The following is a 25787-nucleotide window of genomic DNA, read 5'->3' as shown; positions in this document are numbered from 1 at the left end:
TAGGAGAAATAAAAGCCTGTTGCAGGTTTACGGTTGTGACCGTTTCATGAACCTCAACATTTGTCAGTCTTCAGTTTTCATTACATGCTCAATAAGCAGACCACACCTTTTGACCTCAGGGGCTCTGCTCGGTCCCTGGTGTGTTCTCCTTTACTTCCGCCCTTCCATTCCTCCCAATATTATCTTACCATCAATGAGTTTTGAAGGGGTGTGCTTTGGCACAGAGTGGAAAAAACATGACGTATTTGGCAGCTGGAACCACGCAGAGGGGGGAGCCTCCCCACAATAAAAACAACCAGCTGAGTTTTGTTCGTAATCCCAGATTCTTCTGCACATACACTACTCTTGGCTCGGTGGAGGAGATGGAAGGATGGGAGGGGAGCAGCCTGCAGCCTGGGGACGTCTGTGACAGAGCTTGATTTGAGGCAGCCATGCTGCAGGGGTGCAGGGCTGATGGGTGTAAGCAAACAAAACGTTTCTATTAACCTGTTACTTGTGTTTATTCAGATTTGTCCAGGCCTCGAGCTATGGAGTTAAATTAAGTTGTGGTGTTTTTCTAGCAGTAGAAGAAGAACGACGTTTTTTATTATTTATTGTAGCAGATGAAGCTGTTGAATAAGTATATGAGTAGAAGCCTCGTCGAGTCCTTTAAACTGGATACTGTGTGTAAAATGCCATGACCTCAGCAGGTCAGATAGGTTGCACATAACAGGGGTGGCATGTGTTTGTGAGTGCATATTCATACAGCGACATCGCCATCCTGTGGGATTCACACCTTTGAAATGTGCACTGTGTGCAGCAGTTGGCCAGGCTCTCGTAGACAACCACGTCTGACCCAGTATATACTTCTGTGTACGTTATGTGGCCTTTTGTGACATCACGGCTGCTTAATGGCCTTGAGGAAATGTTTTCCTTGTGGGGTGTGGAGAGGGACAGAGAGGGACAGGCGGGGTATAGAAATTCTCCTGGGGCCTGATCTTGTGATGAAAGCAGGGCGTGAATGGACGAGAAATAAACAAGTCACACTGTCACACACGGTGGAGAGGAACAGATGGGAATTTATATATATACATATATATATGGAGACGATGATGGATAACGAGGGGACTTGAGGCCGACTTTTGACTCATGGACATGTCTTCGGTCATTTAGACAGAGACAGCTGGGGGATGTTTTCGCCGCCACACCCAGCCTGCGAAAGACAAAACAGTGTGAAGTGAAGTGATGTCATTACTACTGCTTATGTAAACCAGCTGTGCGACCTTATGGGATTTACAGTGTAATAGAGCAGATGTATGTGCGTACGTACGTGCGGTATGTGTCTGTAGTTAAACATCTGGTTCTTTCCATTTAAAAAAACAAATGATGCAGAAAACATGGAGGTTCTTAGAAAGGTATTTATTCCTGGCATTAAATTTTAAATGTTAAATCCAATCGATGTACCGGGTGCTAGTAGAAGTCACATTGGAATGTTAGAAATGTAAGACACGTAATGGATCATAAGAACAATCAACATCAAACATTTCTATGGTTTTTTTTGCTTTGGTATTAAGAGTCTGAATTATTTACAAAAACAAGAAACACTCTGGATGTGACAGCCTTGAATACATTTCTTTTTTTTGGTATACAGCCAAGATCAAACATTATGAAAGTTGCCACAAGAATATATTTAACATGAGCTAACGGCTGAAAACCTTTGGCACACAGTATAAACAAAGCAAGTGTTGGTACACAGAATAAAAACAAGCATATACAGTATACATGAATAACACAAATGGATGGTGATCGGTCACAGATTGGAGAATTCCTCGTGGTTAGCGCCCTCTGCAGGGACCGACTGCAACTCTGTGAACCATCGTTTTGTCAACTCATTTTTTTTTCATGGCTAATGTTACATGCGACAGTCACCTTTTCACCCATCACACACACACACACACAGTAAGCAGAAGCAGATGCATGAACAGTGTTGGGGAGTAACAGAATATATTTCACTTGTATATGGTTACATTTTAAGTAGGCGGTAATCAGAATACACTTATATTCTTAAAACGTATAGATTAAATAAAGGGATTACTTTTTATTATTCTCTCATGCAGCTTATTTAAAGGTTAGCAGACTGCAGATAAAGTTGTTAGCATTGTTAGCTAAGCTGGTCTAGCTAACATACTTATTGCTAGACACAATATCACTATTCAGTCAATTTAGGTAGCACTAAAGCTTGAAGGCACTTCAAATTACTTTTATGAAAATACATTGAAAATTAGGGCTGGGCAATTAACCGAAAATATATCGAAACCGGCATTTGGACTCTCTAACCGACGTAATTTTACTCGTGACGATTAATCCGGTTAGTACTTTTCTGTGATGTCCCCTTACTGTAAAAATCAAATAAAAGTGCTTCGTAGAGCTTGTTACATATCCAGAGAACAGAGGAAGCTGTTCGTGTTCCAGAGGTGGCAAGAACGAAAACCAACTTTTCATACTTCATTAATCGAGAAAAAAGCTTCAATTAATCGTGATATTGATTTTAAGTAATATCGCCCAGCCCTATGGAAAATGACACTTAAGGGCGCATATTCTGTTTGTTCTGTAAAAACCCATTCTCCCTCCCAACACTGTATGAATATATACAGTCCATGCACAGTACAAATGCAAGTGTTTGTTAACACACACATGCAAGATTTGATAGCAACACACACACACATCCACACACAATCAATAACTCAATCAGTTGTACAAAATAAGAGCCCCATGTATTTTCTCTCTGAGAACTTTGTAAACAGATTTCAAGGCAGTGTGATTTATTGCTCCTCTGTCTGAGATGGCTTTACATTAAGGAACTACTTTGTTTAATTTACTAGCAGAGGGTTTAACCCAGATGACAGCAGAGAGTCCTCTGGCTGTGACTCCAGAGGCTGCAGTCATGGTGGGAGCCAGTGATGATTAATGCTAAAATACACTCTCTTCACACCCAGTACTGCCCATCTCCTGTCTTTCGTCTCCAGCCTGGCTGCCGTCAACAACCCAGGGACTGAGCCTTCGTCATCAGCGTCATTCGTCTTTGCCATTACTGTCATCGTCAGACCAGTTTTCCTGAAGTTTGTTGAGGCACAGAGCCGAAGGAGGAGGCATGGAGGCTGTAACAGCAGGAGTGGGGATGTAGGAGATGGTTTTAGTCCCTGATGTCCACTTTTGCAGTGGTCTCTGGGCAGGAGTGGATTCAGAAAAGGAGGTGTGTTTGCATAGGCGTGTGTGTGTCTGTGTGTGTGGATGAGTATGTTTGTGGGGTTTCCTGGGCTGCAATTATTGTTGGACTGTTTCACAGCTCGGTGTCCGCTGTCTTGGTGGTGGAGTGGCCGTTGGTGGGAGGAGGAGACTCTGTCTTCACCGCCTCAGGAGACTCTCCATTGACGCTGGGCTTCTCGGTGGTTTCAGGAGGGGGGTTGAGAGGGGCCACAGACACAAGAGTGTTCCCCTGATTCTCCTGATCTACTACTGCCTCCTCTGCCTGCAAACACACAAACAGACAGCTCATTATCATTGACAGTAAAAACTATGGACAGAGCCTCCGTGACGTCACCCGTTTGTTTCTGAAGAGCCGTTTTGAGTCTCAGTGGGAGGTTCCAGGACGTTGATGACCGCCGCCATGTTGACAGCGTCACGTCAACTAAAACTCCGAATATGGACAAAGAGGGGGGGCACGAGCGGGGTTTAGGGGGGCGGGCGATCGTGGAAGCAGGAAACTCACGCTGTGATACGTCAACTGTCTGTCACTCAAGCGGCAACGCCCATAATTATGCGTAATTTTAAGTCCGAATACAATTGAAACGAGTGAGTTGTAAAAAAATTCACCCCCCTACAATTGACACCAGAAGAGAACCTATCATCTGAGACCAGAGTGGTTTTTTGTACCAGGCTGTAAACATGTTCTTTTCTGCTGTGAAGTCGGCCATTTTAACATGGGAGTCTATGGGAAATGACTCGCTTTTGGAGCCAGCCCCCAGCTGTTGCAGCGTGAATTACAAGTTTTGACACTTCCGCATGGGCTTCCACTTTGAGCCCCGAAGGCTGCCGCTTGCTCATTATAGACACACTATTAGGATAGTAGGTGGACCCCAGGAGGAGTAGTCGCCGCTGAGGCAGTGACTAATGGGGCTCTTTCATAAACCAATAAAGCAATAAAGCAATAGGTATCCTGGTTGCTAAGATCCACTAGCCTTTCAAGGGTTACTTATTTACACACATACACAAACACACCCTGTTATTTGGTGTCTATCATGTGATACTGTGAGTGCTACACAGAGGGAAACAGCTGTGTCTGGGTAGTGGATGAAAAAGGCAGCAGGGCGTGGGTCCCTGGATAAGGCACTCTCTCTCTGTGCATTCTCTCTGATGGCTGGCCAGCAACATTCCCTAATTAAAACACTGGCAGACGCCAATTCCAAAGCAAATAGTGCTGTTTTTGATTTTAAATGCTGTACAGCATGAACCCAAGAAAATCTATTCAAATGGATATTGAAGCCACAATGACGGCTGTGACTGCAGAAACACAGGAGAAACACAGGAAAAGAAGAAGACCGTCAGGATGAAGCGTGACCTACAGGTCCTACAGGAAGTGGCCCAGATCAAGGATTTACCAAACTCAATATAATGTAGATCCATTAACACTCTGCTCACCAGCTTCACTCCCTTGGCACCAGGCTTGCGCTGACATTTGAAGTAACCAACAGCGATTGCAATGGCAGCCAGCAGACCGGTGACCAGTATTCCCACAAACACAGAGGAACCTGATGATGATGGCGTCTCAACCTTCGTCAAACCCAGCTACAAACAAGTTTAGAAGGAGAAAAGGTCAAATCAAGGGTGTGGGTATTTGAAACCATGCAAAAAGATAATCCGCTGGTTAATTCAATCAGAGGAAAAATGAAGAGCGGCGTCTCAGTCATTCTGCATGTGGACAGCCAAGGGTAGGTCAAGGCAGTTATTTTGTACTAAGATACTAAGAAGCATCAGTGGCAACAGTTCAGCATTACAATCAGAATAAATGGTCATTCCTGGGTTTCAAAGCTTCTGGAGGACCTCTTACCTTGTCTTTTAGGTGCTCACTCTTGAGTGCATTAGCCAAAGTATGGTGGGATGCTGCAGAAACAACAAAGTTCTGTATTAGAACTATCACACAGCACTACTGACATATAAGGTTAATATATATATATATATATATATAAAATAAGAGATGTCTTGTATTGTGCTATGAAGATATTAACTGAGGTTAGATGTGTCATTTTTAACTTCTTGTCAGTCACAGGTAGTAAGTGAACTAAATGGCCAACACAACAATCCTTGCAGCTGCGTTGCAGAGCAGGGTTGGCAGGAGAGCAGCCTAGCATGCGCCTCTTCTGCTTTCTTGCACGCTGCTTTAAATAAACTGTAGATTTATGGATCACAAATATTAAACTGTGCATGTTATATTATACTGAATACCATCTGTACCCACCATCGCTGCTGACCACAGACACTGTTTTGCCATCTTGGAAGATTTCCAGATTACAGTTCTCCTTGTCGCACCAGGGCGCAGCGTTCTCCTGAATGATGCGCTTTGTTGCCTCCTGCGCAGAAGAAAGATTCATGGACAGAATATTTAAACCTTTAACTACTTCAAGGGTCATTTTAAGACTTTAGAAAACACATTTTCTGACTGGTAAATAAAGGACGACCTGAAACCTGGACGAAACCTGAAGACATTTCCTGTTTACAACCAATGGGCCAACAGCAACAACTTAATGTGTATTTGTGAATTTTCCACAAAGACCTTTGTGTGCCTTAAAGACAGCTGAGTGGGAAACGCACTGACCACACCTTCTGCTTCCCACCTCAGCTATGAATTATGATATCAGCTTCTTGCACAACTATAGGCTTTGGGAACACTCTTCATTCTCCTGTAATGTGATCCAGACAGATCTGAGTATTCCCAGAGGATCACTGTGAGCAAACCTTAAATCCTCCCGTTAGCTGGGAGTGGGCCCCGCAGCTGGACGCTCCGCTGTAACACTCAGATCTTTGACGCAAGACACAAGCAGCTCAGGAGGGCTGAACCAAACAGGAAAACCAGTCCCAGGGAATTTATTCTGTTCTTCATCTGTCACTTGTGGACGAACACATTGACCTGGCTCCTGGTTCGCTCCACCTTATGTGAACTCCTGCAACCACAGCTGAAGGCTTAAGGTTGTAGAAACAATTTGATTTGAAATAATGCAAGAACAACATAAGCAATGGGATCACTATTTCCTATTTCCCATTGTTCCTGAGAACGTTATGTTATTAAGTCTGCTCTACTGATACAAGCGGTTCCTCTATGTGTGCCTTTCATGCCATTCACCGCCTTTGCTGTGTGGATTCCGAGCTAATTATCAGCTGGCTGAGGCTTCTGGCACCAGATTCCATGTTTGGTTTCAGGTTGGGTTGGACTGATGACTTCTGCAGATGGTCTTGGCTCTGTGGATGTTACAGTAATGACCCAAATAATGAAAGTATGGTACTGGGATATGATCTGTGGCTTCATCTCTGCACCTGGACGGACATACTGTACAATGAGTTCCATTTGAACGTCACATGTTTCATTCGCTGTGAGGCGAATAATTTGCAACCTTCCCCCATGCACTCTCTGAATTAGGTGATATTTTATTAAGCGAGTACAAAGGAGGATGTTTACATACACTGCCGCAGCCCAGCTTGCCAGGGGGTCACCAAACACACCCCCTTCTACCAAATATAATGTATTTTTTATTAAGTGTCCTCAACTGAAACTAAGTTCAGTGTTGCGGCTCAAACAGTCGTCTCCCTCGTTTCTGTTGAAAAAACCCACATCAGTTTGTCTTAAGGACCCCTGAGCTGGAGAGGAAGCATCAGGCCTCCTCCTCATTTGTCTCCCGCCAGGGATGCAGACTAAAGATTTACAGCGGCTGAGGAATGTCTGAGAAAGATCTGCCTTTATCAGAGCCATATTTCCAACTGTAGCCCTTAAAAACACATTCATCTGCTTCCTCTAAGAGGCACACAGCCACTTCCCTTCAGGCAGAAAGCACAGGGGGCCAGATAAGGGTTCTGTTAAAAGGAACGTGTCACCAGAAGGTAACTCCTCTCATTTTGCTGTGGTCTTTAATGTTACATGACAAATACTTCAGCGGTCTGTAGCTTGATACTGGCTGTGGTTAGCAGGGAGTAACGCAGGGCTGTGGTTACATGCAGAATGATTTAAAGACGTCGAACACTGGATCCACACATTGTAAAGGATGGATGAACTGGTACTCACACAGTCATTTGTGTCTACAACAGCTCTGACAGCTGAATCTTCTGGGATGTCCTCCTTTCCAACACACTTCACCTCAGGCTGTGGCGATAGTGAGCCAGCAGAAAGACAAATTAGAAAAATCCATTATAAGTATAACGGCATATACTCTGCAGAAACATGGTTCAATGTCATTTGAAGATGGCAAAGTCAGATACTAACCACAACAAGATTCTTGGGGTCAGCAGGAGCCTCAGTGACTGCAGCACTTCCGCTATCGACTACAACAGCAGGGGCAACTGTGGTGAGGCCCATCACAAAAGTTATGATGGTGGCTGGGACTGAGTCTGCAGCAGCAACAGAAGCATCACCGGAGTCACCACCGCCTCCGACAGTGGAAGCCAGACTTGCATCTGGGGCAGCAGTGGCACCCGAAGATGCAGCTGCGTCCGTGCCATCTTGGCTGCCAGCATCAGCAGCAGCAGCAGCATCAGCTCCTGCATCAGCTCCTGCATCAGCTCCTGCATCAGCTCCTGCATCAGCTCCTGCATCAGCTCCTGCATCAGCTGGTGCACTTGTGGGATCTGCTGCTGCTGCATCATCATCCTGACACATAACCTCACCTGCAAAGAGGGAAAAAATATATGATTTGGGGTCTTTTGGAGGAAATGTTACCATTTCTGAAGTTTGTTACCAGCAGCTTGAGACTTTTTGAGCCAAATATGTAATCATGGAAAGAATATGTGCACATATTTATATTGGCAATCAAGTTGACATATGGTGTCAGCAAAACTCAAATTTAGGGCATCCCTAATGTACTACCAATTAATATGAATAAAATCCAACCTAAACACGAATATAAACAATTCAGGAAGAAATAAACCTTGATCTTTGTATCTAGAATGCAATACATACATTCTTGGCTTTGCACCGGGGATAAACATCTTGAAATAATATGTAAACATGCTAAAATAAAAGGTTTTTTCTTGTTCCTTCCCATCTGCTGACATTGTTCGAATGCAGCCTGCGTGACCCCAAAGGAGGGGCACCTGGCCCTCCCAACATCTGTTGTGGTGAATGCACTGTATGTGTCGGAAAGATAAAATTGCTATTAGTTTTCTAGTTATTAAATTCCCCTCATGCCACTGTCATTATGTAAAAATGAAGGAAATTTAAAACACATGCTCTTTGTGGGAATGAGGTCAGGTCAGGTTGAACAGCTTTGTCCTGGTGATTGAAACCTCATGCAAAACCCAAAGATGACTAATGATGACATTGACTAATTAGTAACCACACATGGGTTAATTCTCACCGTCTGCAGCAGCTCAGTCAGAAGGTTGTGGCCTCCCACTGCACACGTAGCCTTGATAATACACAGATCCATGTACTGACCTATCTGAAAGGATGTTATTACACTGCCCTATTCAGTTCTATTACATTCAACACAGAGAACTCCTTTCTAGTACAGCTTTTAACCTTGCTACAGCCATGGAAGATATAAGTGCATCAGTATCAGTGATCATCCCCTTTTGGCACAGCAATCCAACTCCTCCTGCACCATCACTTACAAACACTCCTTCAGATGGAACAAACACTTCAACATCTCACCAAAACCATGCTGCAATCAGAGGAAAACTGGATTCAGAGGTTTAAGTGTGTGTTTTTTTTGCGATCCTGTAAACATGCTCCACTTTTAACACACTCTGGAATACGTGCCAAACTCATTTTTTGGAACGTTATCAGCTCAAACAAAAAGTGTAGTGTTACATCATTTTTCCAGCTGGCACAGGCCCACCTCTGATCTACCCAACCCTGTAACCAGGGCTGTGTGTACACACCTCCTGCAGTGTGTTCCTGGCAGAACATGGTCTGAAATTGCAGCATAAATCCTAAAGTTTGGTCATGCACACGGAGCCTTTAACTGTTGATTATAACAACGAGCTGTATAGTGCATCATATATATTTATACAGAATTTATACTGTCTAAGCAGTTAAGCTGGAGGTGTTGACTGACAGCAGCCAGTGTGTACTTATATTTATATATATTAGCGCTCCACCACTGTGGATGCAGACATCTTGGACAGCTGTGTGAAAAATCTCACTGTATTTCCATCCAGGCCTCGCCTTCACCCCCCACCGGCATACAGCATAACACTTCTGCTTCCATAAACTCAACCTCCAGAGCTAGGTTCATGGAGCATGGAGCACAATGCTGAGGCTGCAGATTGCGTAACGTCTCCGTTAAAGAAAATCTTGCTCTTCCCTACTGACGGGGCTACCTTCAAGTGGATATCCTGTCCAGGCTGTCCTCCTTAAAGCGTTGGGTGTTCCAGTGTTTGACGAACTAAATCACAGGTTAAAGAGCGGACACATTGTGGGCCCATGAGGGTGACTGACATTTCAGGGAGGCTGGATATTTTTGTTGGCCAGGCAAAAACTTTATCTACAAATGACAAATGCAGTTTGGCAGATGCTTTGAATGCCTTACAGCACCATGCCCACTGACATATTTAGCAGCCCCTGGCAAGTGCTTTGTTTTATTTCTGAAGATTTACAAGACCACCAGTTATTGTGTTACTAACAGGTCCAACTGTGAAGCAACTTCTAAAATAAACTACTGTGCAAAATTATTAGCTATCAGGTCCAAAAATAAAGCAGCCATAATCCCCTGGAAGACTGTCAAGAATCTCACAACTGACTGTATTGGATTATATAGAGAAAAGGATTAGCAGCGGGGACTACAGAGCACAGGAGGGAGCAGGGAAGCCAGATGATAAGGTGGATGGAGGAGACCAGGTCTTATCATCAATTTACATACTGAAGCTGTGTTTTTACATTTGGTTCTCCTACCTTTAAACCCTCTCCTCCTCCTCCTCCTCCTAACTAACAGATACAACAACATAATTCCATCAACACAGCTCAGCTAGAGAAGGTAGACAGTGGAGCTTTCTCTGGAGCTCTAAAATACTGAAGGTAAAGCAAGAGAGGACACACACATTTTAGCCAATATGTTGTTAACTGTTCATATGTAATGCAACATTAATGTCCACGCCTGGTGGTGCACACACATGGACTTCAGCATCATGTAGCAGTGCTGTATTACAGGGAGGGGTTGGAGGAGAAGAGTTGTCTGTATGAATTTCTGAATGTTCGTCTTTATATCTTTATATATCTTTATATTCTTCTTTGTACATCGACTTCACATTTTTGCAGCTCTTTTGCTCGTCTGTATTTATTAGTCTTCATATCGTACCTGGTGTTTCAGCAGATGCAGTAAACCGACTGCATGTCTGTGTGATATGATATATTTTGGCCCTATCTACTCCATTTGGTCATGTGTGCGACTCACTCATCTCCCATGACTGTCTCTGTGCTGCCACTGTGATTTGAGACTTTATTAAAGAAGGAGGAAATTGCAGAAAAAACAAACACCGTCACACCTGATTAAATGGCTGCAGTCTGAGAGTATGAGCAGAGGACAGCAGTCCTTTACTTATGGTATTTAAGGATGAGGCCTGTTTCCTCCCTGGGGAGACTAGGGTGGAGGCCTGACGAGAGAAAGGAGGGGGAAGAGCAAGTGGTGCAGCTGCAGTAAGTCTCCTTGGGGGGCCTTTCCCCTCCCTGCATATGTGCTGTACTGTGAAATCAGTAACATCACGCAGAAGGAGACAAGCCTCGGCCCTAGAGCTTGGGACTTGTATTTGACCTCCACCCAGACCGTAGAGACAACACCTTGGATGTCATAATGAGCCACGCCCTCCTTCCATTACTTATCCAGATGTCCACAGAAGACCCCAAAGTCTTCCCTCACTCTTTCCCCATAAGGAAAATGCTACTTCAGCTTAAAGTCATGAAGTGTTTTTGCACAGCAACACATGTTTCAACCAAAGGCCTTCCAAGCTGTTTGACAATTCAGAAAGAATGTACAAGTAAAAGCTGTCTTTCAAAATGTCATCCCACACACAAAAAGTATTTTATGACAAACATACAGAGAGCCCATTCTAAAGACAACAAAACAACCGACAACATGCACACTGTGCCTTTGAGCAGTTGATCTCACAAGAAACCCACCTGCTACATGGCAAGCAAAAGCTTTTACTATCACACACGCTTGGCCAAGTGGCAATAGTGTGATTAAGGAGCATATTGTCCAATTAAAAACAGTTCATCTGAAGTGTGGCTGTGCTGTAATGAAAATACTAAAGCTCGGGTCTCGTGTGAATGGGAGAACTATTTTTGTTTCTGCACAGGCGAGTGGCAAATGTTGACTTTTTCCATTGAGCCCACGCCCCAGCTGCTTTTAAACAAAACATGAGATAGTTGAACAACCAGCATGGAATGTTATCAATATACATCCCATATGACAGGATGTGGCTGTCACAGCACGCAGTGACCTCTTGGACCTGCAGAGGCAAACATGCTGGGGACTGCAGATAACACACTCCAGGAGTGGGGCTACAATCACCTCGGTGCTAAGTGTTAGCATCTGTCCTTTGCACCAAGGGGGGCAGATGAAAAGTTATTTTCTTACAGCAAGCCTGAGAAAAATCTCAGGGAAGAAACCCCAGAAACAAAAGGTAGCATCGTGACAGACAGCAGCTCCCGACCAGTGTTTTCATTCGCCCTCTAATTTTCTCATTAAAATAGCTTCAGTGAGGCAGTGAAACTCAAACCTGTGTTTCCCAAACAGCCCCTTTTCTTGGTGATTAGACAGAGGGAGCAGCAGCTGCTTCAGGAGAGCTGCTCCCCTCTCTCTGACAGAATCAGCACCGGCACATGTCCATGGACTGATTCCAGCTGCTGTGTTAAAGCACCGTGTGGACAGCGAGGCTGTTAAAAGCAATCTGGGTCTGATTGATGGAGGTTAAGCAGCCAGAGCAGGAAATAACAGAAATAATTCCACATATTGCTGAACTGTACGTTTTCTTATACCAGAAGAGAAACATATGAACCCAAAGTCCAAACTGAGACACAGGCACAATCTGGTGTTCAGGATGTATAAAGTTTGCCTTTAACATGCCGTTTACTGAACGTTAATTACCAGGAGCCATTACTCTGCAGTGAAAAGGCCTCATTAAAAGCTTTTATTCCCCTGAACACTACACGCCCCTCCTTAAAGACCAGCCCCACCTGGTTATCCAACATGGATTATGTGCTTTATTGCCTTCTACTGGTGTTTGGCATGACATCATCATCATCATCATCATCAGTGTGAGGAGACTCACGGCGCTGACATAAGAAGCAAAGGGTGTTTCCCAGATTTAGTTTTGGAGGAATTATTTCTTGATCTGAGCAGAGACACGAGGAGTTTGTTGCGCTCATTTTTCTGAAGGAGAAACAGAAGGTGATTTTTTTTTTCCTCTTTTTTGTGCCGGTAAAACCCAACAGCTGTAAAATTGCAGCAGGGTGCCAGGGGAACAAGGAACAATAAGCTCAGCAGAACAGCAGTAATTGGAAAAGGAAGATTTGAATGCTAGCACAGCTTCTGCTTTTCATTAAGACTGTTTCACAAGGTAAATATTGTTGCTAGACGATTTTTTTTTTCCTGGATGATCATTCAGTTCGTGGCGACGGAGGTTTTGTTTTCTTATCATTTAAATGTTTTCTTTGGAACAGAGCTGGCTTCAAATGAAGATAATTCATGAAGAGAAAACACATCATTATGGTGATGGTGCTGATGGGGGCTCACAGACGAGGTAACAGAGCGGGCGCCGACGACAGGCGGCGTTTGCTACAGTGTTTTAATGATTTAGTCTGATTTGGCTGGAAGTAAATTGGAAGCTCGACAGAGCGCAGGCTCCAGGTTTAATTACTCTGCGAGCTCACGTGGCTGCTCCGCCATGACAAGTGGACACACACACACACACACACACACACACACCCTTGCCTGACATAAGACCGCTATCTGCCAAGGCTTATATAAAAAGACCCACGCCCTCCAGCAGATGACGTGACTCAAACTTCACCATCACAACTTGGGACTGAAAGAATGCTGGTCAATAGCTGAAGGCCATGAGAAAGAGAGTGGCAATATTCTGCCATGTTTACATTGGCATGGTGTCCGAGACACAAACTATTTGTGTGCAGAGGAGCTCGTCTGCCATTTTAGCTCATTTTCTCAGTCAGACTTCAGGACTGTGTGAGTTGTCGTGGTCACTTACATGTGTGATAGACAAAAAAAATACCTGCTGATGGCTTTGGCACCTGCACGCACACACACACACACACACACACACACCAAATCTGGAACCTCCCAACCATGAGTGAACATCTTGGTTTCATGTGGTACAATCGAACAGTTTTTCTGTTCTGCCAGAGGCCCTGAAACAGAAACAGTCATTGTAGATGACAAGCTGAAATAAGCGAGACAAGATGTCCCCCTCCACCCCACTCCCTCCTGTCCAGGCCAGATTCGAAGCTCGGGTTTTCCCCCAAAATCTTGAGAGGGAGAGAGAGAGAGAGGGAGAGAGAGAGACAGCTTATAGCATACTCCAAGAGGCGTTGAATGACATCATCCAACATTGCAGTCCATGCCCATTTCAGCACTACATATTTGCACGCCTGCATAACTTACTGAATGACAGCCATGGGAAGCGGGGGTATAAACTAAATCTGCCAGAGGGTTGAGATGATTGGCCTCCTTATATGTGGTGAGGATGTTTGCTCTGATAAACATAGTCAAAAACATTCATTAATCAACTGCTTCAAAGGCTCGCATCCCGTCTCTGCTCCACTTACCCCGACGTTTTCTGTTGTTTGCCTCAGAACGTCTGCAGTCCAAGGAAAATGTGACATACCTTTCCCCCTGACACCATTGAATAGTTTTACAATACAAGCAATACATCGCAACATAACCAACGCAAAACTAAACAGGGAGTGGAAAGGACTTTAGAGAAATCCAAAAAATAATTGTGCCACATGGGAAGTCAACTAAAGTCTATTAAGTCATGTCTGTGCCTGGATCTTCCAACATAGCTTCCCAACAACAGGCAGATAGAAAAGAATGTCCTCATCCATTAGCTGTGGCTAAAAGCAGCATTACAAGATATTATTTGTTCTTTTTAGCAAATGTAGCTCCAGCTTACCATATGCCAGCATAAAACATTATGACTGAAAAAACCCTTCACCACAACCAACATATCATGTGTTCCGTTAACAGCAGACCCTCAACGGTCAGGAAGTTGTAAGTTGGAGCTGCTGTAAATCATGACCACATGCCACATTCTGCACTGTTTCCAGATCAGCCACCACACTCATCTGCCTTCGTCTGGCTCACCATATCACTACCACTAAATCTGATGAAGCATTGATTAAACCTCTGGAACAACAAGGCAGGAGATGAGCAGCAGAGCACAATCTGCGTCTATCAGGAAAGAGCGGCTAGACAAAGACGCTCCTTTATGTGGATCACGACGACCATAATGAAGCGTGAACCATTAAAACCGTCTGTGTCTTTGAGTGAAGTGCTGACGTCATCCCGGGCCAGACCTCTGACCCATATACCGCTGCAACCACATAGGCTTTTATTGTGAACAGAAGTCAATGAGGCGACAGATTGTCTCTTGTGACTTGGCTGCTGGAGGTGGTGAGGAGGCAGCACGAACTATAAAGAACAAAAACTGAAATAGCCACAGAGAGTTAATCGATACAGAAGGATTTGCCCATAATTACTCAACCTCCAGGGATAACAGGTCAGAACAGTTGCAGCTTCTATGTGTGGAAATTAAAGACCATACAGTTGTTAATTATAGCTGCAATTACTTTCCAAATGTTTCAACTATACAGTGTCAGTTATTGACAAATCTGGCCCCTGGGAGGGTTGTTGTTGTTGTTGTTGTTGTTGTTGTTGTTATTCTGTGTCACCGCTGCTCCTATGGAGTACTGTAAAACTAAATAAAAGTTTGAAATAGTAAAAATGTGGATCAATTCTGCAGCTGGAGGCGTGCACCATCTTTGTCTTTGATGAAATACGTCCTAAAATTGTGTTGGAATTCTGCTGCACAGGACAACTGAGTTTAGCTGGCAGCTGTGGCTAATTTGTGCGTTGAGCTAGTATAGCATCCCTGGCTACAGCGTGGTGGGCGGAGCCTGCTCAGCATACTGTTGGATGGGTGTGGCCTCTGTGTTCTTTTAATAAATATTTTTAACAGTAAGCACATAAGCGTGCAGGAAGATGTAGCCCTCTGATAGCCTTTTCATGGAAACCTTGGGTGGGAGATTTTCCATTTTTGTTTTTCTGAGCCATACAGGACCGTTCCTGCCTCTGCAAACTCACACCGCTACGCCAGTTGGACCACAGTGCCAACAATGTATCAGCTTTGTGTGATGGCAGGACTGCTGTTGGATGTGGTGAAGCGCTGAGACAACACCCCTGTGATAGTCTTAAAGTAGAACTCAGAAGCTAAAACCTACAACAGAGGTGAGACATAATGAAGATTAGGGCTGTATTATTTGTAAAGCACAAATCAACTGTGGCCGGCAGGCAATATGCAAATAGGAGGAAAAAAGGGCAAGATGGCCACAGTTGTTATCATAATTAGGAGTAGCTTAAAACAAAACAAATTAAATTAAATTTCACCAGCTATAATGAGACTAAATGGCTTTAAGTATCAGCACAAACTACAAATATGAAGATGTGTTAGATTATCAGGGAGATACTGAAGGAGTTGTATGTGGGTCACTTAAGGTAAAATTTGTGATTAGTGATCCGATGTTGGGCAATATCAATAAAAAAATGACCTGACAGGGAGCGTCCAGAGCAATTAGATTTCCATGTAAATCTAATCACCATCTGTGAAGCTGCTGATGCACTGTGCGCCGAGCTATTCCCTTTTATTGCACAGACGACGAACATGTTCTGCCATCACATGATCTTTTCCCCGCCTAAAGCAAACCCTTTCCATCAGACTGGAATATTCCTCCTCGCCTTCTCAAGGTCACTCTGAACATTCGCGCTGCCCTCTGTGCCCACAGACGGGGCTCTGCAGAAGTCGTTACTCTGCGCCAAACTACAACTAGTCCTGGTTTACAACCGGCGAGGCAGCAACACCATCCAAGCCATACATCACCCAGCAATTAGCATCAGGCCTCAGACTGATTTGGCGTGCGCTGTCCAGCGAGTCCACACACACACACACACACACACACACACACACACACACACACACACACACAGGCATGCACAGCATTCCCAGATCTGTGAGGAATACAGCCGAGTGAAGTCTTTTTGCTCTGGGCTGAATTCACAAGTGTTCACATGTGGTCACTTTGGTCATATGTGGCACACATGCAGCTCACAGACACACATGTACATGATGTATTTTAAATATAATCAAGATATATCATGGAGAATATATGTGTAGTGTTAATCAGTACACACACATTCAAACACACAGTGCCTCCACCCAGATGCACTGCAACCAGATGGGTGTTGAGACCCTCGAGTGAGCAGACCGTTGTGTCTGCAGCTGCTAACCACGTCACATTAGAGCAAATCCTACAACTGGTGTGTAAGCTGAACTAAATCTCCCCCTACTCCAAACACAAAACTCTTCAATTACACACACACAAAATAAAAACCTACACAAGGAGCGGGGGATGCATGATGCGATCCAACACTATAATCACTCATTAGAATAAGAGTACTCACTGCTCAGCAGCAGAGTGCAGATCAGCAGAAGTCCAGCCATGCTCCTACAGAGCCCATTCATTCTCCACATGGAAGCAGCCATCCTTTCTGCTCAGGCTCAGCGTGGACCGTGTGTGTGTGAAACTGTGGAAAGCGCGGGTGAGGGTCGGGGGAGTCGGAGCTTTCCTGTGAGGTCTGAATGAACAGGGCAGACGGAAAGGATAAAGTCTGGCTTGTGTTCTGTTTCTCTTTATATGGCCTCACTCCCTCTCGCTCTTTCCACACCCCTTTCCTAACTGCCTCCTGTTAACCCATTTCCCCCAAGGCACCAGTGCCTGCTTCCTCCCTTGTCCCTGTGTGTGCACATGTGTTGCAGGCACCACAATCAGCCTAAGCTTTATTTCATGGTGACAAGAGTAAAACTTTTTCACAAAAGTTTTGCACAACAGTGAGAGATTTCAGGTGATCTAGTAAACAAAGGACAAATATACACTGTATCCAGTCAACTCCTATCAAAAGCTTCATAGTTAATTCCAACGTGAACGCAAAGTTTGTGCGACTACAGATCTGGAGCAGCCGTTGAGAAAGGAAGTTAGTTGTGCTCAAGTAGTTTGCTGGAGATGCACCTGGTAAACAAGGATGTGTCGCTCCTCCCTTCCACATGCTGTGTACACACAGTGCGTCGATGAGAGGCCTGTAAAAGCACATGGCGTCACACACGGCGTTTGGCCGCAGCTTTTGTGTGTCCCTGGACAAATGACTAACAGCCAATGGTGAGTCACCGCTTGAACCGCACATACACATGTGCATGCTCGCAAGCCCTGTGCTCCAGTACCGTTACACACACACACATGCACTGACATCATAGACACACACATACACACACATGTTTCGTAATCACACCACATCAGCAGAAAATGTCAAACTGCTATACGAATGTGTGGTGTGTTGTTAGCAGTGCATGTTCACACACAAACTGAGATGTGTTGGTTCCAGAGAGTTCCACATCTGGAAGCACTGCAGTCCCACTGCTGGCTTTCTGAGGACTGCCTGGAGACTTCACTTGTCAAACAATGCAACCATATGGGCATGAATGCAGCCAAGAGCAGGCTGGGGTCTGAGAACAGGCACCCCTCTGCTTAAATCACATCCTCAATGCACACTGAAAACAATAACAACACTTTTCACCACAATGTGCACCTTTGTGTCTTGTGCTGCAGGGACGTTCACTGACATTAACCAGCTGCAAAAACTGACTTGGTACTAAAGATGGGATGGTCCATGGAGGATTCACTCGGTCCAATATATAAAGGAAGCTGCTGCAAAGCTTTTATACAGCCTGTAATTCTGACTTCTATAACAACAGTGTTTCAAAACAATCGACTGAATGATGCCTGATGATGAAGCACAAATATGATGATGATCCGCTCCATCAGCACCACCTACATTTACTAAACACATAGTTTCTTTGTAATTCATGTATTTAACTTGGTGTGAACTAATTATGTTTATTGTTTAAACCTGATGTTTCTACAACCTTGACTTTTCTGTTTGACTTATTTTGGTTTACAAAGAATGTTTGTGTTGTGAGTGTGTGTGTGTGTGTGTGTGTGTGTGTGTGATCACGAGGATCACATGTTAGCACAGCATTTGAGTCCTCAGGGACCTGTTTGTCTGCAGTATTCTGCAGCCTTCAATTACAAATACAAAACCAAACAAAAGTGGGTGAATAAATTAAATCCCATCTATCCTTAAGTGTGGTTTTCAATCTGCTTCAAATGTTTGCTTACATCATGAACATGATGGCTCACTAATCTTATTTGATTTGACTTTGTTTTGCTGCCTTCTCTGTTAATGGCAGTGGAATTTCTTTGACGTCGGTCTTTGTTTTGGATGCTGCTATTTAAACAATGTGTATGTAATGAGGACATCGTGTGATTAATCTATGCTATTAGAAGAGGTCATGAGGAGGTCGTTCAGAGGGAAGCATCAGATAGGATCTGTGATGGAGGCTAAACTGTCAACAAACATTCCTGGGAGCCGGGGGGGGGGGCTTTTCCTGCTTTCCATTTCACTTGTAGACCCGGGGTGTGGTTTAGGACTCTCTGCTGGAGAGTCTGTCCTCAGTGCGATACTACCACTGATCCATCTATCACCATAAATTCCTCCTCTGTTTCCTGCCATTCTACTCACATCCTAACAGCCAGTCGCTTGCACCCAGACCCAGCAATGAACCCCAACTCGTGAAGACAAACATGACAGTATATTTATATTCACCTTTAACTGGGTGACCCGTGCCGTCTTGATGCTTGGCCTTCCATGGTCCCTTTCATAAGGGTGTGTGAAACAACACAGACCTGGCCAAGTGTTTCCTCATTGCAGTGGCAGCGCAGCTAGAGAATGCAGGTTCTCACCGAGCGAGCTGTGCGAAAACAGCAACACAGGAAGACATAATGAAGGCAGTTATATGGTCAGACACAAACGTTTGGCCTCTGGAGAGTAGATCGATAGGTAGACAATAACCAACACTTCAGTAACAATGAAGGTCTGAACATTCAGAAAGAAACGTCTGGATGTATTCAGAAACACGTTTATTTTACGACTGCTGTGGTGTATTCAGATCCTGCCTTTTTTGTTGAAGCATCCTTGAACCTTCCAGAAAGTGATCCACAGCAACAATGATGTCAGAACCACAACTGACCATAACAAATCAGTTAAACAGGGCGGGTGTTGGCTAAATGTCCTGCTAGAGGAGAGCATTTCTTTTCTCCTGAAGCTGCATCAGAGATCAGTGTATTTGGCCCCTGTAACAGTCGGACCCTTCTCCTCCACCAGCAGCAGAAAACAACATCAGGCAATCACTTCGATGGGTTCACACTGCTGCAGAAATCTTGCAGGATCCTCCTCAAAAGACGAAGAACCAACATGCTGACAGCCGGGGGACACCATGTCTTCCTAAAAGCTGCATCACAGATGACTGGATGAGGTTTCTCAATCCTAGACATAAATACCAAAATCACTGACTTCTGAGCGTTCTGCATAATCAGGCTGCTTAAATCTCACATTATATGCAAAATAAATTTCCTTCTTCACCATACAGACATGAAATCTAAGTGTCCTCTGGACAAAACATGATGTCACTGTGTCATGTTCACAGCAGAGACATGAGGAAAACAGACAGCTGGAGGCAGAGATACAAACAGGAAACAGAGCCGTCGCCTCTCTGTGTTATTACATCACGCTCTAGGAAACAAACAAAAAACTTGTGAACACATTGTGGAGAATGTGTGAGGCTTGATAATACCGTGCAGAGTTCTAACTCATTGAACTGGAATATACATGACCTCTTCACTTTGACTGAGAGGTCTGTGTATGTTGTACTTTCCAAAACACAGTTTGGAGTCCAACGCCTTTCTTTCTCCTCCCACCTTTAACTCTCCTTCATTCTGTCTGCAGCCTTGATCCCATACAGATGTTCTGTAAAGCACTCTGGAAGCAGCCGGCTCCTATTGTTCATAAAATCAGTCCCATGGTCCCTGCTGACCCAACCCCAAGCGCGAAGCATGCATGTACAAATACTTCATGAGCATGACAAGCATGCATCCTTGGACGCACATAACCACAATATAGAAACAGTTGCAACACTTTTTTTGGAAGCCTCCAGCTCAGAGGACAGGATTAATAACGCAACTCATTGTCCTCTCAGCGACTGCTTCGTACACTCTCTTGTACACTCTGTTTCTGTCTCTCTACAGTCTCCTTTCTGTCCCTAGCTTCCTCATGTCCTTTCTTTCCTTCTTTTTTTCCGAAAAAGGGCAAACTCTACAGGCCTGTAACTAGCCCTAATTGGCTCTGATTGGGTGGCTCGGTAGACATCTTGAAGTGATTTATGCTCAAGGTTGAGAGGGTTGTGAAGGTTGGGAGTGCTTCGGGTCTCAGAGATTCTAAATCATAACCCCAGGAGCCCTAAATCCCATTTCTTTGAGCATATTGATGCAGAGAAACAGGACACTGGAAGAATTTAACACTTCAAAAAGCTTTTCACGGGCTATATTTCACTTTAGAGCCATAACTCCAGTTTGTGCAATTCTATTGAGCAATCATTTATCAGTCATATAGCAGAAAAGAGATGCAGAACAGAACCATGTCAGGTTTCACCCTTATTCAGTTTTACCGTACGTCTCTTGATGTTTGCATGGCATCCTGCAAGCATGTAATAGACGACGTGTGTGTTCTGGGAGCACGGGGCCAGATAAGGTCTGCGGGATTAATTCATTAGAGCCCCGGCTGCCCAGATGGCTCTCATTACACGTATCTGTTCAACTCATCTCAAGAGTGCATTCACATCAGTCAAACTGTCGGCAGTAATGGTCAAAGTAAAACTTCATTTCAGCCAGTTGTAACATTTGTGCCAAAATGTTATATTGACTGATATTATGGTCTCTGAGGGCTCCATTATAAAATCTACATGAAGTTTAAATACAACTGTGCTGAAACAGCTGTTTGAAACGTTTATTAATGATCTGATTTGCCCCAGTATTTTTAAATAGAACAGAGTGTTAGTGAATTACTGAATAGAGGTGTGCAAATATTCGTCCTTTATTTTACATTTTACACCACAAGATGGCACTGTAAGACCAGGCTTTAAAAAGCACCACATCCCTACCACAGACAGTGCTTCTGATGAACTCAACTGTGCACTCTTGTGGCAAAAAGAAAAACTACATTTCCCAATTTTACGCCATGTTTCCATTCCAAGTACACATCATGTCATAAAAAGAGGGGAAAAAGTTTTATACATGGAAAATATAAGAAACTGAGTCATGGATGTGGAAATAAGTCAAACAGTGAAGCACCTTCAATACAACTGAAACAAAATGGCCAAAAAAGGAGAGCAGGCATGAGAGGTCCTCCAGATCTTTTCCTTCAATACCTCACCAAAACACTGTCTGGTGTATTTTTGGGGTATGGATGAGGTGTGTGTGTGTGTGTGTGCGTGTTTTGAAGCAGGGAGCTATACACCTCACCCTAGTCGTTCTCTGAAGTGTTGCTCTGGGCTCGTCGGGAGACGCTCAGGTCCTCCACATCAAATATTCATTTCACAGAAACTCCTAAGCCTTAAATAATTCTCAAAGAAGTGCGCCGAAAGCAAGGCCTTGCTATCCCAGGCACGTTTCTATCCGGACAATGGATTCAGGGGAGCACGAGGAGAGGGAGACAGAAAGACAGAAGAAAAGAAAGGGGGTGTGCCAAAGAAGGAGAGACAGTGACGGGGAATTGCTTGTATTGTATGGTCGTGTAACAGATGGCTCGCTTTGAGAGGCATCAATACAGGAGTCCAACAGCAGGCCACATTTACTGTCAACACAGGGTGGCTAAAGGAGATTAGGAGTACTTTAAAAATTTAAACATGTTGCTTGAGATCACAGAAGTCAGGTTAAACATGCTGATTAAGCACATTTAGGCTCAGAATACAGCACTCTGATGGATATCATCTATTGAGTTAATGGACAAGGTTTTTGAAATCCTTCTTTCGTTCTTACAGCACAGGCCGTGATCGGCCCCGTCAGCCTGTGTGATAACAGCCGTCACCAGATCTCATCTGATCTGACCCCGCTCTCTTCCAGGCTTCTATCCCAACCACAATTACACCATACCGGATGGATGATCGCGCACTCATTACCCCACCATATCTGAGACCCTGACTGAACGAATCTGTCCCCTCTGGTGAGTGTGTGGCAGGTGGTTCATCGACTTGGCCCCCCGCCCCAATGCTCGGCCCTGGCACGCTGATAAGAGCCCAGCGTGGAAAATCAGACAGCGGCGCTCTGGCCTTTCAGAAGCGAGCAGGAGAAAATGAGCCATGAAGGAAATCGGAGGTGATTATCTTTATTATCAGCCAGGGGAGTAACCGTGGAAACGGCAACCTGTGAGGGGGGGTGAGAGAGAGAGAAAGAGAAATGCACAAGCTGTTCCAGCAGCCTGCCGATTGGCCCATACAAGCTCCAGTGGTAATTAACATCTGCATATGCGAACGAGTGCTCCAGCTAGGGAGATTTGGCAAGCTGCACCCTGAGCCTGGAATCAGCAGGGCAGCAGTTAGCATCACAGTGCGTATGCATAGGTGTGTGCGTGGGCTGCACAGACACACACTGGCAAAATCAAATTATGTATGTTCCGTGACTTTATATTCACAACGCAACCCTGTTCCTGGGTGCACTTTTATTTTAATGTCCCCATGTATTTGCGTACTTGAAAAATACTGACACCTGCACTTTTTAGAAACACAGTTAGTAGGATGGACCAGGCTGAGGTGGGGGCATTGGGTCGCATGGACGCAGAACACCCACCTCTTTGTTTTTTGCTGTGCAGTGCTAAAAAGAGAAGAGGCCACACAACAGGAGGCTGTCAGCAGGCCTGCTGGGAGAGCCTCATTACCATCAGGGAGCAGGGACGAGTGGCGTCCAGAGAAAGACGCTGATCGTCAGATTCGCTGGCTAAATGGGACGCTCGCAGAAAAGTGGAAGAACTCCTTGTCAGCAAATGTCATTGGGAAAGTTTCTATACGCCCCTGCACAAGTGAGACACCTAATTAATAACTTTACTGTTTCCCATTCTCATATGAACATGCGCGATGCTGGATGTGCAGCTGTGTGCACGCTTTCACACAGTTCCACGCAAACTGTACACACAGGTACAAATCACACAGTAAACAGGATAACATGCTGCTGAATGACCTGTGAAACATGCAGCGCGCCTACACACGTGGCCAGCCTGTGTTTTGCTGTGGAGTTCTAATGAGAGAGCAGCTAGCAAGTGGCAGGTGAGACGGGCTGCAGAGCACACCGAGAATGACAGCTCCGACAGCGGGAAGCCAGACTATAAATAGAGCCTGTGCTGAGCACTTATGACACCTAGACTCACATTCGTTTGCAATTTTCCCCCTCAGACCAAATTCTTCCACCTTTTTCTTGTATTAAAGCTTCAGTACAGCATACGCTCCTCATCAACGTGAGCACTGTTTGTATCTTGTGACAAAATCTTAAATGATAAATAACACAACCAGGAAGAAACAAGAATCCCAACGAGAAGCTCAGAGGTCTGACAAAGTGTCAGATTGCTTCATTGTGAAATTAATACCCGGCCATTCTTTGAAAACAGAGTTGAAAATCATCCCTGGCATCCTCTATTGCCAACTCACATTAATTATTTCAGAATTTGCCTTGTAATCCAGGCTGAGAATCCTACCCAGAACGAATGGGATGTCAGCTTTATGCAACTACTTGTAAAGGCATTACAGGGCGTTAAGTCCTGCATGGATTTGAATTGGTCTCAGCAGTACAGGATTAGAAGCAGCAGGGATTAGACCTTCCCTGGAGAAAAAACAGGAGAGGGGACAGTCAAGGGATTCAAGATATGGAATACATATTGCTAGATATACACCGACTGACTGCACACACCAGGAAACTAAGCAGCAGGTTTCTTTTAAAGAATAAATGACCACAATAAAGCATCTTTTTTTACTCTATGGTCATGACACATGGACACCTCCTTCATGCCCCACTCTCTACTCACTTATCCACTTCTTTTAACAGAAGAACAAAACAGATTCTCAGCGGTTTCTTCAGTGGTGCTCCACACAGTCATCCGGTGAGCAATCACTGACCTCAGGGCCGTTTCAACACTTCGACCCACACCTCCAATAGCAACCTAATGTGATTGCAGCCCTGCAGAGAAGCCGAGCCCCGTCTGAACAAACAGACTCACATGGAGACAAACGGCCACAATTCAGAACGTTATAGCAGTGGGTTATTCTGTCAGCTGCCAGGCAGGATGGGAGAGAGGCAAATGAGCACACATGGTCTAAGATGCTACATTAGGAAAGGTGGAGAACTGGCATCACTTGTAGATCAACCAAAGAGGAGGTCTGCAGAGGGAGAGAGAAACAGGAGCCCGCTAATTCCTGTGAGCAAATAAACAGTAAGACACAGGTCCATGTTACAAACATCAGGTGTTCACATCCTCTAGCCACACTATATTTAATGTGTGGCTTTTCCTCGGGTGTTGAAACCAACCACAGCCAACCAGCTCTCCATCCATCCTGTTCTCCAACGTCTGCTTCCCGAACAACACATCTAACTACATCCTACAGCACAGGACACCTGATGTTTAGTGACTGCTGTGTCTTTATCTCACCATCATGTGGCTCAGGGACACCAACATTCTGCTAGGAATCACACACTGTATATGAACATTAATGGAGGATGTGCACAGGTCAGGACAAAACATCTCAGGTCAAGGCCGCTGCCATCTTGGAATCACGAGTGTTCGCTAGTTAGCTTAACTCGTTAGCTTAGCTTGTTATAAGTTTCAATGTGTAGCTTAATTTTAACATGTTAGATGTAAGGAAAGCTGTCACACAGTGAGAATGAAGGTACAAAGCAGCATTAAATGTAAAAAGTAAAAACACACACCTCCAAACTGCTTTGAGATGATGAGGTGATTTCAATTAGCCCATCATTGAAACACGGCAATAAAACATTACTCTTCTGTAAATATTAAATATACATTGCACATATTTTCATGTGAGACTTACACTTTATGAAGCTGTTGTTCTCTTTGATGTCCACTGCGAATAAAAAAGGTCCATAAATCGACTTAAACATCCAGGAACGTTCAGGGCAACCTTTCACTTCCTGTTTACAGTCTCAATGCATTGTGGGCAATGTAGTTCGGAGAAATCACTAATCTAATCTAATCTAAAGCTTTTCTATTTAAAAACAAAGAAATAGACACAAATCCAGATTTTGGGTCTATGCAATTTTTAACCAGCAAAGTTTATTTATATATAACAACAGTACAAAGTGAATCCTT

At 44.4% G+C, this 25787-nt stretch overlaps 1 protein-coding gene across 2 annotated transcripts; it reads right to left on the bottom strand.

The window, feature by feature from the left end:
• Positions 1-1382: 1382 nt before the first annotated feature.
• cd34 (CD34 molecule) lies at positions 1383-17150 on the bottom strand. 2 transcript variants are annotated; one of them, XM_028410998.1, is made up of 8 exons: positions 16935-17150; positions 7800-7908; positions 7508-7766; positions 7310-7387; positions 5495-5606; positions 5087-5139; positions 4678-4824; positions 1383-3508 (listed from the first exon to the last, which is right to left on the bottom strand). In XM_028410998.1, exons 1-8 carry the CDS (start codon positions 17014-17016, stop codon positions 3320-3322), a joined length of 1029 nt encoding a protein of 342 aa, XP_028266799.1. In that variant the 5' UTR covers positions 17017-17150; the 3' UTR covers positions 1383-3319. The 2 variants fall into 2 exon arrangements, with proteins under 2 accessions (XP_028266799.1, XP_028266798.1); XM_028410997.1 differs by having other exon boundaries at positions 7508-7908.
• Between the last annotated feature and the right edge of the window lie 8637 nt (positions 17151-25787).

Source organism: Parambassis ranga, chromosome 7 (assembly GCF_900634625.1).
Source record: "Parambassis ranga chromosome 7, fParRan2.1, whole genome shotgun sequence".
NCBI classification, from domain to species: domain Eukaryota; kingdom Metazoa; phylum Chordata; class Actinopteri; family Ambassidae; genus Parambassis; species Parambassis ranga.
Note: the sequence above shows the minus strand (reverse complement) of the source record. Positions and strands in the feature narration are given on the sequence as shown.